Here is a 16,501-nt window from a genome sequence, read left to right as displayed (position 1 = left end):
AATTTTCATTTTTTGGGGGGTATGGTTTAATCATCAATTAATATAGAGCTTTTTTTAACCAGTAGTAATAAAAGTGGGGGAGACATTTCATGCCCTTTTAAGATGTGTAGGACCAGAAGTAGGTATGACAGAAAATGTATGCAATAGTACAGAAAAAATAAAATTTAAAAAAAAAATCAAACTCTTGAGTTTTCAGACTCCAGAACTGTCAAATTCTTGAACCTGCAATCAGACAATGTTGAAAGCAGAACATAGATGAGGCACTTAAGGAGCAGATGTTTTGGTAGGGTGTCTGGTCCTCACTTTAAGGAAACAGGCAAATGAGGTTCCTGTGACAGCCAAGAAAAAAAAGTGAGACAAGCCTTGTCAGCATCAATTGCCAGTTACTGTTGCTGTTGCTCTGCTTTCCAGGCAACCATTTCCTCAGCTTGCCTTGCTCTGATTTCCTGTTTATTCCCTTTTATTACTTTAGTACCAACCATTTTACTTTGATTGGATAATTCCGTAAGTAACTTATCAGACAGTTATTTCATAACTTACTCAAGAACCTGCAGACAGAAGCCTGAACTGATTCATCATTTGCATCATGCTGTCTGTGTTAGTGACATTTTACTATTCCCAGCAGGAACTGTTGGGAGCCCTTTTTTGTTCTCCCTAAACCACCATTATCACAGCAGGTAGGCTGTAAGGCCAAAGAGCAACCCTGGCCTTTAACTGGTCTATCTTTCATGACTTTAAATATGTCACTTCTGCACAGGTCACAGGGATCAGTAGCATCATGCAGGGATAAAAGTTGTGTGGAAAAGGCACCACTGATCTTTCCAAAGCCTCCTGGGTAGAAGTACAAGCACTGTTATTTCACTATTCCTCTTACTAAAAAATCCTGTTTAGGTATTTCTCAGTCAGATCAGATAAAAGGTTTTCAGTACAAAGAAATTCTTATGCAGTGAGCAATAAGCATCTATTTTGTGTTAGTTAAGATGATGTGTCATAGGAGAAAGTGGTAAAAGATTTTGCCTCTGCTCCTGTACTGGATATAGTTTTAAAAACATTTTTCCCTGAAAAATATCCATTACATACAATTACATTTATTTCCATTTTACTTAATCGTGAGGAGGTGAAAACCAGCATATGTTCAGACATCCCACTGTTACCTCATAATTCCTCCTCTCTGTGTGGCTGTTATTTGGAGGCTGATAAGCAATGAGTGTGTCACTGAGATCCTTCCACGTGAAGGAGCCAATAGGTTTCGTGTGGTCAGAGAGGTGAGTGATAAAGCCTCGTGGAGGTGGCTTGGTAATGTTGAATATAAGCAGGGACTTTGGAGTTTCATTGTCTTCTGCATCAATGGTTGTGGTTGTAATAGGGGTTAAAATGAATTGATCTACTTCCAGGATGAACTTTGCCATTGGGGCAGCTCTGGGTATTTGGTTGGGAACAGCGCCTCTAATCTGAACAGGGAGCCATGCATACTCCGTCTACAACAGGAAAAAAATGAAACAACTGAAAAGGCAATGTAAATTGAAAAAATAAATCAAATTTCTTCTAGCTTCACATAGCAAATCAGGGTATATGTTAAAGCAATAATTATTTTGAAAAGAAAAATTAAAATATTTTAATTAGAAAATGACTAGAGTAAATATTGAGACATCATGAATATGACTTTCAGGTTCACTACTCTGATTTGTGTCCTTAATTTGGGGCTGGAACGACTTACTTAATTTGATGTGAGTTTAATGAATAACTTTATCTGACAGAAACATGCACAAGCTATTAATTATTATTAACTGAATATGTTCGCAGAGCTCTTAACTTATAATTACTGTGTATGCTGAAGTCAGTAGAGATCATGCTGTACAAAATTGTGGAATTATGCCAGAATTAATTTTTTCTCTCAGGATAAACTACTTATGTCTGGCAGTAATCAATCTGAGGTGTTTCTCTGTAGCCATAATGGTGTAATCATAGAGGCATGGAGATAATACCTTCATTAGCTTAGCTGGCAAATTTCTAAGAACTGAAAAAAATTAAAGGCTGTCTATCTCTCTTCAAATGTGACAAGGAGCAAAAAAAATATTAAAAAAGAAACAACAACGACAAAAACCACAGGATGACAATCAGACATTATAAACTTGCATAAAAACCTACCTTGTGCAGAGTTTTGCTTCTGCTGTCTGAGAGATCCAGCCTCACAGGAATATAATCAATGTCAGGTGAGGGGGGGTCAAGGTGTCTGTACTGAATTCCCATCCTCAGAAATTCTTCACAACTCATCTTTTTGTTGCTCATGTCTCCTAGTCCCAGTGCACAGCTCCTGTTTCTGCACTGTTGTCCCAGGCTGGGCTCTGTAACCCAAAAGCAATAGTGAAAGTTACCAGAGCAGAAACCACCATGGGGAACCTGCCCATGTAGCTAAAGTACCCCTGAGAGAGACAGTGTGATGAGAAGCAGGGCTCCTTTCCTTAATTTCTCCTACAGGATTTTGTTTTCATTTGATGTCTTCCAACTCTATCCTACCTTGGTGTTTTGGTTAGGTGCTGCCTCCAGCAATTACCTGTGCTGTTTCTCCTGACCCTTGGCACACACAAAGCTGTCACATAGGTCCACATATCTATGGGCCAAAAACAGAATCCAGTCAAGGAATTATTGACCCAGGTCTGTGATCTGCATGGTGCCTCACAAAAGCTTCGAGTCCCTTTCATGCCCACAATAACTCAAGCTGTTCATTAAACTTCCCACGACCCACTGTTACACAGCACGTCTGAAACAGCCCCCTGCTCCAGACTTAATCTGCTGCTTCTCTTTGAAGGTGCTAATGCAAGCAAGAAAAGCACGTCATACTAGTGCCAGGGGAGAGGCTCCATGGCTGATCTCCACGGGACTGCCCTTGCTGCACTTTCCGGGAGATAAGCTGGCCATGGGCAGGCAGGTGAGTTTCCGAAGAGATTATGGAAATGGCGCAATCCAGGTTTATCTTCCTGTCGTAATCAAAGGTGAGGACGTTCTTGTCAATCACCCTAGACAGGCCGTAGTATTCAGGGACCTCCAACGCATGGGAGCGCATTTTTATGATGTTACAGTCTGGCTCAAGTAACTGCACATGGAGGGTGAATGTTTCTACAAACGTTTCCGTTTCTGTAAACCTGCAAGTGACAGAAGAAAATTAGTTATGCTTCATGCCATCTTCTGTTGCTTTGTGATTTGGGTATTGTCCTCATCTTTGAAATGAAATTACTTGAACTGATTCCTCTCTTGTGTGCTCAAGCCTTGAATCAACATAACCTAGATCCTGCTGCTCAAATTTCTCTACTTATAAGGGTGTGTGTGTGTGAAGAGGTTACTCTCTGTGTGTATATGAGAGTGTCTGTCCCTGTCAGCAGGACAGTAGAAAACATCAGTACTCTGAACAGCAGGACAGCAGTACTCTGAAAGTGCTGTTGCCGCTTTCCACAGCATAATGAAAGATCACTGGTTTTGTGTAATAAACCAGCAATACATAAGACATGTTAAATGAGCGTATCTGCAATACATGGTGAGAAATGTTTCTGTAAGCAGATGGTCACTTCTTGACTAATGATGCAGCTACTGGATCTAAGTAGTTACAACATGCACAGCAGAACATGCTTCAGCTGTAAAAACCGGGCTGCTTGTTCTTCCTAAGGCCAGCTGGGCTCCTGGTAACAGTGAAGTGTGACCTGCTGCTGCTGCTTACCTGTACAGCTTAAGCATGACCACGTCTTCATCTAAAAGCGGGCATCCTTTGTGGGTGTATTTGACCTCATTAGGAAGGAAGTGACAGTCAAAAACCTGTGAAGGAGAAAGAATAGACTGGCACCACACTGCCAAAGATGTTAACTTCACAGCCCCTGCTCCACTTCTCTCTGAGTACCTGGAGTACATCAGACTAAGAAAACGTTCAATGTGTAGTTCATTTCTGTGAACGGGTATCCACCTGCTCTGTAATCTCCCAGTGAGAGTCAGAGCAACCACTTCACATGGGGCTGCCTGCACTCCACAATTGGAAGGGCAAAGGTTGTATGTGATTGTTTCAGGCTGCCAAGTCCCTCCCCAGCACAACAAATAGTTTGACCCCACCTTTTTTACCACTGCAGCCTGTGGAGTTAAGGGTGTAGATATATCCAGCAGTACATACAGCTGCAGTGGTGCTGAAAAGCCAGAAGTTCCAGCATTATAATTTGAGATTTATTGACTTTTAAAGTTGCTGATGACAGTAATAGCTTGCTTATATAGTAAATCTTGCTTTATGTCCTCTACAACTATACCACAGAAATATTGCCCAGTGAAATTTCTGTTAGAAACTTCGCTAACTTAGAGATGTTCCCAGTTTTTGTGATACTGACTTTGTACCAGTAGCTCTTTTCTAGATCAGACATCATCTCTGTGCCATACAAATATCCAGCCCCAAAATCAGTGTAATCCACAGCACAAAATTAGCTGTTTTCCTACCAGCTAATTCGAAATAGACTAATTCTTACAACATACCTGATACAGGCAAAATTTGTGAGTCTGCCTGGCCACAGTTGAACCGTCTAAGGCAAATTGATTTATTTAATGGTTGGTTGGCTAGTGAAAGCAAGGCAATGAGGAAACATGCCTGACACACACAGGAAAAAGATTGCTTTGACAAACCCATTCTTTGGAAAAGGGATTTGGATTCTGAGGAATACAATTTCCATGTTCTAAAATACTGCAATTAGCAAGACTGGCAATTTATAATTCCCATGCAGTATTGTTTCTTTACTGAAACATCAGCTGAAAGCTCCTAGCATTGACAGATTTTGTTAACCTTGTGATAAAGGGAATCCCTACGCAGTCCATGGGGAATGGAAGATGCTCATTTTTCATATCTACAGAGAGAAAATGCATATTCTAGCCAGCAAGAAACCCAAATCACATCATTTCCTAAGCATTTCACTGTGAATCTAAACATAGTTTTCATGGCATTTTTTGGGAGCAGTATTCACAAATAGTTATATGGATTTCCACAGACTAAAGTGAAAACTGTTCAACACTCACTAACAGGCATAATAAGGCCATAACTAATAGCAATTAATATATGTATATGGTTGACTGACTAGCCACTTTTTTTGTCAAAAAAGAAGAGGTAATTTCTTAATGACAGTTCTTTTTGAAGATGACAAAAGAATAATGAAAATTATTTTTTTGTGCCAATTCATGCAAATGCCTTGCATGAATTGTCTTCATTTCCCTAACCACTTCAGACAATGGTGAAATGGCTGAGAGACTTTTGTAAGGTTCTAAAATTTTGACTGAAAGTGTAACTCTTAGAGAAAATCTTTGGATGCTCTGACTGTAAGTGTAAAGTTTATGTAATAATTTTATTCTAAATTAATTTTATTCTAAATTAATTTTATTCTATATTAATTTTATTCTAATTTAATACGTACTTAACCGAAGCACTTCATGACCACCTTGTGGATTTACATTAAAAGATTTAAGAATTATTGAACTTTGTTTCTTTCTAACCATTACACAGAATATAACTTACATCCTTCTCTAATGGAAGAATAGTTAGATTTTCTCAGCTTTCATTATAAGTGAAAGGGTCTACTTCCACTGAAGTCATTCTCAGGTGCTCAAGCCATGTGATAATTTTTCTATATTCCAAGCAATTTTAAAATTTATTGACTGCTTTTAACTTCCATCAAGAAGTGCATTGTACAAAGTCTTTCCTTTTTTTAGTTGTTTGTTTGAGTTTTTTTTAAAGCGATGAGGTAGTTGATTTTCATACATATTCGTACATGGATTAACCTCTTGGAATAATCTGTGATGTAATGGGAAGTACACTTGGTTTTATTTGTTGGCACTGCTTAGAAAGGAAAGACAAGAACAATATGTGGAAAACAAAATTACTCTCATATGATGAAAGTTCTGACTATGTTGTGGCTGTTCTGTCGTGCATTATTTTCAAATTCTGTAGCAATATGTGCTCTGCTTTTTTTTTTCAAACAAAACCAAAAAGTATGTCTTTTTCTTACTTAATGTCCTTTCTTTCCTAATACAAAGGAACATACAGGAACATGATATTTAAGTAATAAATACTTAATTTATTACTTACTTAAAAATGATACTTAATTTTTTTAACTATCTTATGTGAAAGTCAACAAAAATGGAAAATAAAATTAAGTAGTTATGTGGTATGCTATCTTAAAAAAAAAATAAGTATATTATATACAAAACCCACTCATACTGTAATTTCAGAAGTTTAACCTTGTCCACTGAAAGTAAGATTCTTCACTGACATAAATCAGTGCAGAGCCCTCAAAGTCAATAGGATTTTGGTTACATAAGGGTGTTGTGGGGAGTAAGGCCAGAGGGATTATGGAAGTCCAGATAAAAGACATCTGAGTCCTTCCCTTCCCTGGAGCCACTTCATCACAGAAAGCCAGCAGGTTGGTCAGGCAGGACCTGCCCTTGGTGAAGCCATGCTAGCTGTCTTGAATCACCTCCTTGTCTCCCATGTGCCTTAGCACAGCTTCCAGCAGGATCTGTTCCGTGATTTTCCTAGGCACAGAGCAGACGCTGACAGGTCAATAATTCCCAGGAAAGATCTACCCTTTCATAGGATGGGCACCGTAGCCATCCTCGCCTGACTGCCATGACTTTTCACATGTTGTGGAATGTGGCTTTGCAGCTACACCAACCAGTTCCCTAAGGACTCTGGGATGCATCTCACTGGGTCCAATCATATCAAAGAATTAATGGCCTTATTTTTAAGACATCATTAGTTCCACATCTTAATTGGTAACAAGAGATTGGAAAACTTTGAACCTTTCCACCAAGGTTCCTTACCACTGACTGACAGTCAGTTTATATGTGTATTGAGACACAATCTGCTTTGCAAAAAGAAACATCTGGTTTATGTTTCCTAGTATGTTTTCCTTTTGTATGAACAGGCAACTCTAATTGTCTATAAATTCACTGGGTAAGACAAAGGAAATCTAAATATTTTCCTAATTACTGTTGAGCTTTGTATTTTTCCACTTCAACTGCTTTTCAATTACAATTTATAATTAAATTGTCATACATTCCTAGAACATTACCCAATTTAATGGAAGTAAACCAGATCATACCAGAGACATTTTCTGGCTTCAGAGTTTCCTGTAGAAAGATCATGAGTGGCACAAGGAGATCTGGACTCTGGCACCTTTTTTCAGGAATGGTGAAATCTCAGGCACCACGAGCAGGCACAGTCTTTGTCCAGCCTGGTGCCCTAGGGCCACCTGCCCAGCAGAGCTTTTCGTCTGCTCGTGTGCCTGCAGCTTCCACGCTCACCTGCTTGGGCAGATACTCAGGGCCATGAAAGAACAGATGCTTAACAGATGTGGGGCTGGGAGAGGGGAGGTCGTTTGGAAAATAAGGTGCAGCGAATGCACATCTTCTGGCATCTCTTGAAAAGGGCCTCTAGCTATGTGCTTGAAACATGTTGGGTTACACAGGACAAAGGGGATATTTCAAAATACCTGGATCCTAGTCTTCATAGAAGCTGAGGCAGAAATTAAAAGCAAAGTTACTCCTCAGCCACACAGATTGCCTACAGAAGAGGTTTACTCTAGGTTTCACATGTAAGTCCCTCTTTTCCTCCTTTTCTTTAGGTTGTATATTATGAAAAATTTCTTTACTGAAAGGTCAGTCAGGCATTAAAACAGGTTTTCCAAGGAAATGGTAGAATCACCATACTTGGAAACATTCAAAAATTATATATAGGTAGGCCTTGTGTTCTGTAGTGCACTTGGCAGTGCTGGGTTAATGGTTGTACTCAACGTTCTTCAAGGTCCTTCCAGCCTTAATGATTCTGTGTTTGTAGGAGTCCAGGACCAGCCTGTACTGGGGAAGTAGAGGTGGGGGACTATGGTCCATGTCCCTGGGCTGGCAGAAAACAAGCCCTGGGTAGTTTCAGCAGATGCACTACACTACCTAAGGCAGTCTCTAGAGAAGATCACACGTTGTCCTTTCCATCACCTCCTGTTTTCCCTGGTGTGCCTCTGCTCCTTAGGAGTGCTGATTCAGCTGAAGCACTTGTCAGTGGTTTGCAAAAGTAATACTGATGACCAAGCCAGAAGTTTTGAAAAATCTATTGAGATTGGTGCTCCTTCACCTATCTTCCCAGCAGCCACTAACACTCCTGGAAAGGAGGTTAAAAACTATATTCATATACAAGCACACTTAAATGTATGCTGTGGCACAAACCAGAATTTTTCAAACTTGAAAACCTGTTTGGTTACGAACCATTAAAACCATTTATCTTCTGTCTATAACATTACATCTTCATGACAACTGTGTTCAGCTCCTTCCTGCTATAACTCAGGTGGGCAATTTGTAAAGCAGATGAGTAGCAGAATGGTAATATGTGAAATATATTTCATTATTCCTACAAGCTCAACATTTGAACAGAAAACAGGGGAGTTTTAATGTATTTGCCATCTGCTAACAATTTGGCTGTTGCAGAGCAGAGCAAACAATACTGCACACAATGTGCTTATTGTATGTGATTATTTTTTCTTAATTGGTCCTTAAGTAATGGCTCCGTGACTAAAATTCAAAATACTGTAGTGGGCTATGCATTATTCAAGGGGCACTGGTTACCCTCATGGGAGAAAAATAAGCAGCTGAGAGACTGGAGGATATATCCTAACTGGAAACTTTGAAATACCCACTCTTCACTTGGGAAAGGAGACTCTGACCAGACTCACTTCTTTGCACTCATGCTACTGAGCTCAGCTTTTGGATTTCAGGGTTGCAGTTCTCTGCCAGCTGTCTACTTAAGCAAAAGGCTGAATCCCACACACCATTCAGTTCCATGCCTTTTAGTCACTACCCAAAAGAAGAACAAAAATCAATCAAGCAGCTCCTTTTAGTTTCTCCGAGACCTGCACACAATAAAACACTCAAGGCAGCAAAAGAGAGCCTAAATACCTGTGGAGTAAGTTCCCCAACCCTCTGTGTTATTGGCTCATTGATCACTTCTACTTTGCAGGCATCTTTCTCTCTGGGGATGGAAAAGTTGAGGTCTTCTTCTGACAGGAAGACAGACTGTCCCTTCATCACTTTCACCCCAAGGTTCACACTGATAAAGGAGGAGCACACAACTCTTAAGGCGACAGGCAGCAGTAGAAGCAGCCAGCCTTTCTCAAAAGGCTTCATATTATAAGGGAGTGCCAGCCTTTTTCACCACTGAAAAAAATTCTCAGCAGAAGGAGTCCTCTTCCTCCACCAGCAAACTTTCACCATGTAATGAAGGCATTATTAGTCACAGATAAAAAATATATGACATGTTTTCTATTAATAGGCTCTCCTTGACTGAAGTTTTGGCTGTTATTAGGCAGATATTTTCAAAATATCCTCAGTTTTTACAAAATTCATTGGTCAAGCCTGACAAAACGATGAATGTGCTCTCAAGGTTTGTTCATCCTGAAAAAAAAAAACAAGAGAAAGAAAATTGCTATAAGGCATCAGGCAACTATAGGGATAAAAACAAAGCAACTAACAAATACAAAATACGTCCCCCATTTATGACAAATGCATTTCATTTCAATATCACTCAGTGCACACCTGATCAGAAAATAACAGACAACTCCAAAGTCTGAGAAAAATTCAACAGAAATAAAGAAGACAAGATAATATGGAAAATAAATTACACAAATTTCTCATGCCCCTAATTACAGTGAATTTCCATCTTTCATGTTTTCAAAATTATAATTTTTTTTTTTTCTGGCATTAAACAAGCACTATTGAAATCATTTTAAAAGCCTAATTTCTACAATCCTCCAAGTAACTGAATTACAGCCCAAAGAATAGGAAGTGATAATGATTTAATTAAATTTGAGATGATTATAAGAATTCAAAGACAGTAAAGTGTCAACATTCCTTTAGATTTTGTAAATTTTTAATGCCCTGACTAATTATTTGCCACAACCTTACAACCAACAGTGAAGTTGCCTGAAAGTGAATTAAAAACCAAATCTCTCTTGTCTTTATTTTCTTTGTTGTTGATAGGTAAGTGTTACTCCACTGTTTCTGGCAGAGTGACTTTCTGAGCAGCCTGCAACAGAATGCACACAGATTTAAATTTCACTGGAAAACAACTGGCAGTTCAGAAGTTCTGTAAAGTTATTCACTTCCAAAAGTTAAACAAGACAGATCCACTCACTTCATCACATGTTTAAGATTGAAGGTAATGAGTCTCACATACATGAAAAGTTAGATGTATGTTGACTATGTAGTCTGGAATGGAAGTTTTAACTCTAGTTTTCTTGGTATTTATCTGAAAGTCTTTCCATTTTGGTTTAAAATATTGAAACCATACCAGCCTGAACAAAATTTGAGAGAAAATGTAGAATTCTAGCCAGTGGAAAAATAATTAAATCCATGGTAGAAAATTCAGATAAGAAAGCAATTGGAAATTTTAGTTTCAGACTAGGACTTGGCAAAGTGCTAAGAGGCAGTTAATGACTCTGACACATAGACCTGGTGGTTTGCTTCTCATGACAATGCCACTAACTCTCTGCTCCATAATAGCAGGCTGAGGCATAGAAATATGATACAAAAGAGCTTTATTCACAGGCATTTTCTTACATAGCACCTCATATGAAATTAGAAACTAAAGCCTGGATAGTTTTAACTTTCTCCACTCCAATGTGGATACTATCATAAAACGATGTCAAAGTTGAGAGATAGCTTCATCACCAGTTTGAAAATTACAGTCATGCAGAGACATCTTGACTCTGCTACATCTGTTTCTGGTGCCTGCCCCATAAATGGAATACAGCTTTAAACCCTGGGTGCAGGCAGTGGTTCCTATGCTGCCCTTTCCTGCATCAAAAACTGAAAGAAAGTGTACAAGAGGAATCAGGAGCATTTTGATCAATTTTATGGGGATGTATGAGACATTCTCTGCTACAAATTTGGTCCTATTTTCACTGTGTATCACAGTCTTGCTCTGACTACTTTAAGGTGCAGATAGAGCTCCTGTATCACTATGTATGTTTGCCCCATATGTTTGCAGCCACTGGCCTTTACTTGGATGCTGTAGGACTGTCTCCTGAGGTGGCCAAGTGAAGACCTTGGGAAGTACAACCTCACTTTCTCAATTACTTATACCATCACAGCAAGATGAAATGGCAAGAGATTCTCTCTGCACGTAATGACAATAAAAATGAGGTTTTGGGGTGAGTGCCAAGGTATCAACATCCTCCCCTGCCTGTGAAGAAGGTCATTGCTTCAATGAACTCATGTGTTTGCTACATGGTATTGATACTGATTGACAGTGTTCTGCTCTTCAGCAAATATACAGCTGCTGGTGATGTCACTGTCACATTTTGTGGCTGCTTTGAACTTCCTTACAATCTCCTTACTTCTCCTTACTTCTCTGCCCTTAATATCACAGCTGAACCTGATTCTCCTCTGCTACTGATTGCCACATCACCTGTGACTCCAAAATGGACATACAGCTAAGGGACTGTTGAATTCCAAATGCACCAAAATATTTCAAATGTACTTAGTGACCTAATGAAACAATGGTATTGGCAAACAACATAGAAGGAAATTAAGCTGAAATTAAGCAGTTTTCTCGTCAACTTTCAAAGGGTCTGTCTCTATGCCAAAACAACTGAAACAAGTGAACAACTCCAGGTGCACTGGGTGAGTACAAGCTCATAGAAAGCTACGAGCTTTGGTCCCAGAAGCACAACAGTCATGTCAGTTCCATGATATATCATATACTAGTTGTTATTCCTCAGTGGGGGTGGAGCATATGATTTATAAGGAGGGGCCAACACAGCTGGATTTGTTCAGCCTGAAGAAGAGAAGACTTATTGCTTATTTTTAGACTTCTAACAGAAGAGTGCCTGGAGCACAAGGAAGAGACCTACAAACCCACTAAAATAGCAAAGTTTATTTAATAAACAACCAATCAAGGCCCAAGTTTCTTGATGTAACTTTGAAGCCAAATTTGCCTTAAAACTGGCTTTTCTTGGAAAAAGAGGTAAGTGCCTGCAGAGGTCCTTTTAACCCTAAATCATGTGCTGAGTCTAAGCTGAAAAAGCAGAGCCATCTGACTGCTAAGATCTAAATAAATAACCTGGTGTATTTTTGCAAAACACAGCATTATACTCTGCCACCTATCCAGAAATTCCCCTGAGATCCAATATAAAGCCATACTGGTACAAAAAATGTGGCAACAAGCAAGGAGATCTCCTTTCCCACAATTAGAGGCAATTGGCCAAGCTGGCTCTGATATTTGGAAGCCTAGAAGAAGAGTTCCAAAGATGTGCCCAAGGCATTGAATAAGGGACACTTGGCAATGGGAGCTCTAAGGAGCTACTCATCTGCTGGCAGCTCCTGCCCACTCAGCCCCTGAGCCTGGGGGGAAGGCAGAGGGAGAAGGGGCCTCTGAAGAGGCAGCGAATGTGAGTCTGCAGAGCTGACAGAGGGACATTCCTAACCAGGGACAATGCAGAGGATGGTTTCTGTTAAAGATTTCCTGCAAGTGCCAGAACTGGTTTTCCCTCAGGGCTGCTGGTGCACATGTGAGAAATGATGTGATGGTTAATTACAAACATAACAACTAGGGAGTCTGATTGTGAGCAGAGCTACACTGATGTAAGTAAAAGATTAATACTAATTATTTAGATAGCTATCTACAATCACAAAACAACTGAAAGTAAAATCTGAAACAGCACCAGCTTTAACAAATAAAATTTGACTAAAATACCTGTAATCACCAGTGGGTTGGAGCCAAGCCTCCATGTCACCCAAAGCCTTCATTGGGATTTGGATGAGACTTCAAGAGTTTCTCTGTATTTGACAAAATCTCTGGTTGCTGGGGATATTTCCCTGAGCAGATGGATCAAAATTGCCCTAATCTTTTGCAAAGCTGGAAGGGGATAATGGAGAATGATTGTTGTGGGTTGGAAGTTGGACTGATTTGTTTTAATGAATACCAGAAAAAGTTTGCAAGAAACAGAAAGAACACACATAATTTTTTGAGGACAAGTTTAAAAATAAACAAGTAAGGGCTTTCCATAATTTCTAGAAAACAAGATTAATAATATTACAGCAATTAAATTCTAGCCCAGGGCAATGAAGGGATCATGAGCTATTAAATTAGGGGGTTGCAATTTCAGAATGTGCACTTAACACACATACCCTTTGGACTTTTTCTATTCAGTGGTTTTGTTCCATGCACAACTAACAAGAATTGCAGGTCACCAAGAAGCTAAGTATTTGGCAAGGTATTTGCTGAGTTAAGGAATGGCAGATAACACCCTCTTAAGTTGTTACACCTTGGACCCATGCCAACAGCAGAGATGCATTTTGCCTAAGGTAAAGTGCAGACCTGAGTTAGCTGAGATTATGACTAGAAGAATTCTTTAACTAGAAAATAACTAGCTTGAAAAATCCCCTTTAATAGCCATTTGAGAAACAGTGTATAATTATCTGCAGAATTTGTTGGAATATCTCAGCAAAAAACACAGTAAAAGCAACTTGTTTTTAAAAGGTGATGATTCCAGACAAATAATAGAAATCAGCAGGGAAAATTGCTTTTGTAAGCATATGTGTTAAGGGACACACATAAACTTTTATGCATGCATTTGACTAACAAACCTCTGCCTAGTTAAGGTGAATCAGCTGTCAGAATGAACATGAAAATGTAAAAATGCTGACAGATAACTATTGCAAAATAAGTGTACAATTTTAAAACATGCATTTAAAAAATAAGTTATCCCAACTAAATGAAATATATCCTTTTTAATGACTTACTGCTAGCAAAAGTTTTTAGCATATGTTTCAGTGCTTTTTATCACATTTCTTCTAGCATGTCTCATCAAGAAGACAACTCTAAGCAAATAAATCTTATTAGATCTTCCAAGTTTTTAAAGCCATGAAGTTTCATTATATCTGATGAAAAAAAAAGCCAGCTAGGTTAAGAAATTCAACTTGAATATTAGGATAAAGTAAGCTTTTTGGAATCCAAACATTCAAGTTAACTTTTGCTAAACCACTGGCAAAACCCAGTGCCTGCTTTCCTCAAAGTTAGAACTGAGCTTTCATCCATCTCGAGCTCAAAAATTACTGTCTGGCTGCTCTGCTGCAACATTCAGCAACAAACTGAACTCTGCAATCTGTTAAGCCCTAGTTACAACCACAAACACCGCAGCATTCAGTGGGTACAACAAACTTGAATAAGATACTTACAGGTAGCAGCGTTTCTGCTGGAGGCTGAACGTGAGATCATACTAGAAAAAGAGGAAAAATGTATGTCACTGACCCAGTAATTTCTGTTTTAAAAGGCTGGCAGAGAAAGAAATCCAATGAGTGAGCGACAGAGAGAGAGCAGAGAGGGGGAGGGGAGATAGATAGATGAAATTCCAGTCTTTCTGGTCAGCTTGGCTGTAGTTTTCTCTGTACTGAAAATCCACAGTAAGCACTCCTTGCTTGCAAGACTGCTCCTGATTGCAGAGTCACAAACTACAAATACTTTTGGGCTCTGTATGATAAAAGCACTGAGTTGCTTTGTAGTGCTCACACTCAGCAATGTTTCTCTACTAGCCAGCCGATCTTCTTTTCCCCTTCTGCTAGTTGAGCCTGCTGGGACCAGAAACTAAGCTGCTGTTATTAATGTTTGCTCTTCTTTTCTTTCTTTTTTTTCTTTCTTTTTTTTTTTCTTTCTTTCTTTCTCTTTTATTTTTTGGGTTTTTTGTTTTTGGTTTTTTTTTTTTTTTTGTCTCCACTTTTGCTAGTTTATTTCCTTTGAAATACACACAAACACACCACTACTGTAGTATTCAAATTATAATTTTATTTTTTCCCATTCAGAATAGCAAGAAAGACAAAGAGTATAGGCAAAATCCTACCAAGTATTAAATATCTCATAGGATTCAAGATATCTCTCCAGCTTTCTGTCATGAGATTCACATCAGACTTAACTGGCTGATGGGATTCTAAGTAAAATTTGCTGTCATACAGTGGGTCATGGATGCACCCTGAGGAGTAAACCTGATATCCCTAATTTTCAGAGCACAGGGACTGCATTGCAAAGTCCCAATGCAGGGACAGACTACCCTACATCCACCTCAGCACAGGGACCTAGAGAGTTTTTTAAGTATACAGGACAAAAACGTTTTCAGCCCAGCAACAGGGCATGGTGACAAGGGCAAGAGGGACAGCACGGGGAAGAACTACTGACTTCCAGGTTGCTTGTGTAAACAGGAGCCAAATCCAGCACAGCTGTAGTGCTGTAACTTTGTCTCTCCCCTTGTCCTTTTTTGAGTAAGCAAGCTGACTGTGACCCTCATATGGAAACAAAACCACAATATAAAAATGCAAAACTGAAGTCAATAGGAAGAAAGAAAAGAACCAGCAGATGTTCCTGTGGCGTTACTTATGTAGATGAAGAAAACAGATGACTGTTAAAAATTAAAATGAACTCAAAGCTACACAATGTGTAATATGATACGATCTGGCCTATATTTCCCTAGGGAAAAAACACCATGCCAAAAAAATTCCTTGAGGTACATTGCTCTTATTAGAGTAATGTACTGTCCTGGATTTCAGACCACACATTTTATCAGGTTTCAGAAAAACGTGCAATAAATATTTGTCTCCTCTGCGTTGTGTGGATGGCTGTGGGTTAGGCTGTGTGTTTCTGGTTTTGCTTGCTGAATCGTAGCTTCTCATTCACTGTGATGAATGGCCTGTCTGTGTTGTACAGTGGTCTGATTAGGAGCACCAGCATAACTTCCTTACAGGCTGGTTAACACAGTGGCAGCTTATTTTAAAGTCTGTGACACATTAATCAATAACATCATTGCAGAAACTGTCTTCAAACCGGTTTTATTACTGCAGCAATGAACTTAGCATTCCATTCTTATTGTCCTCCTAAACTTCAATTAATTTTTGCAATCTATCAAGGTCACAGTATGTAAAGGATGGAACAAAATTACCCAAGCTTCTCATGATAAATGCCAGAGCACTGAAGAGAAGACAAGCCTTTTGTACAACACTCAGTCTTTCCATTTCAATGTTTGCCCACACAGGAAAGAAAGTAATTCTGTTTCCCATAGATGAAACTTATGCACAATAAATATTTTTTATCAATTATTAGTAAAATCATGCAGTCCAGATTGTTGATATGAAGGTAATAAGTTAAAAGTTTTCTGCAAGCTTTTGTTAACAAGATATAGTCAAAATCAGTCACTTTCTTTACAGGCTTTTATTTGAAAAACTGAAAAAAAAAAACCATCCTTGAGGCACAAAGTAAGCCAGAGTACACACACACACACAGAGGAGACACCTCACACACAGATCCATCTCTGTTCTTTCATTTTGACTTACATTGATAAGCAAAGGCCTAAACCCACATTGTCTGATATCTGCACATTGAGTCAACACTCCTGTAAGAAGGATGAGGTTCCCCAATGAACAAAAAAGAATTGTTCCTGTCTTAATCTGAAGTCTG

General features: G+C 39.0%; 1 protein-coding gene across 1 annotated transcript in view; it reads right to left on the bottom strand.

The window, feature by feature from the left end:
* FREM1 (FRAS1 related extracellular matrix 1) overlaps positions 1 to 14,413 on the bottom strand; it is a 65,103-nt gene extending 50,690 nt beyond the window's left edge. Inside the window, exons 1-6 of the mRNA XM_030237554.2 lie at positions 14,239 to 14,413; positions 8,959 to 9,453; positions 3,713 to 3,807; positions 2,842 to 3,143; positions 2,149 to 2,345; positions 1,155 to 1,478 (exon numbers count right to left, since the gene is read on the bottom strand). Coding sequence (XP_030093414.2) covers positions 1,155 to 1,478; positions 2,149 to 2,345; positions 2,842 to 3,143; positions 3,713 to 3,807; positions 8,959 to 9,186 — 1,146 coding nt within the window. The 5' untranslated portion in view covers positions 9,187 to 9,453; positions 14,239 to 14,413. The remainder of the gene's footprint in view (positions 1 to 1,154; positions 1,479 to 2,148; positions 2,346 to 2,841; positions 3,144 to 3,712; positions 3,808 to 8,958; positions 9,454 to 14,238) is intronic.
* Positions 14,414 to 16,501: the final 2,088 nt, after the last annotated feature.

The sequence above is a fragment of the Serinus canaria genome, chromosome Z, assembly GCF_022539315.1.
Source record: "Serinus canaria isolate serCan28SL12 chromosome Z, serCan2020, whole genome shotgun sequence".
Lineage (NCBI taxonomy): Eukaryota > Metazoa > Chordata > Aves > Passeriformes > Fringillidae > Serinus > Serinus canaria.
The sequence above is the reverse complement of the archived record's forward strand: the minus strand, read 5'-3'. Positions and strand labels throughout refer to the sequence as shown.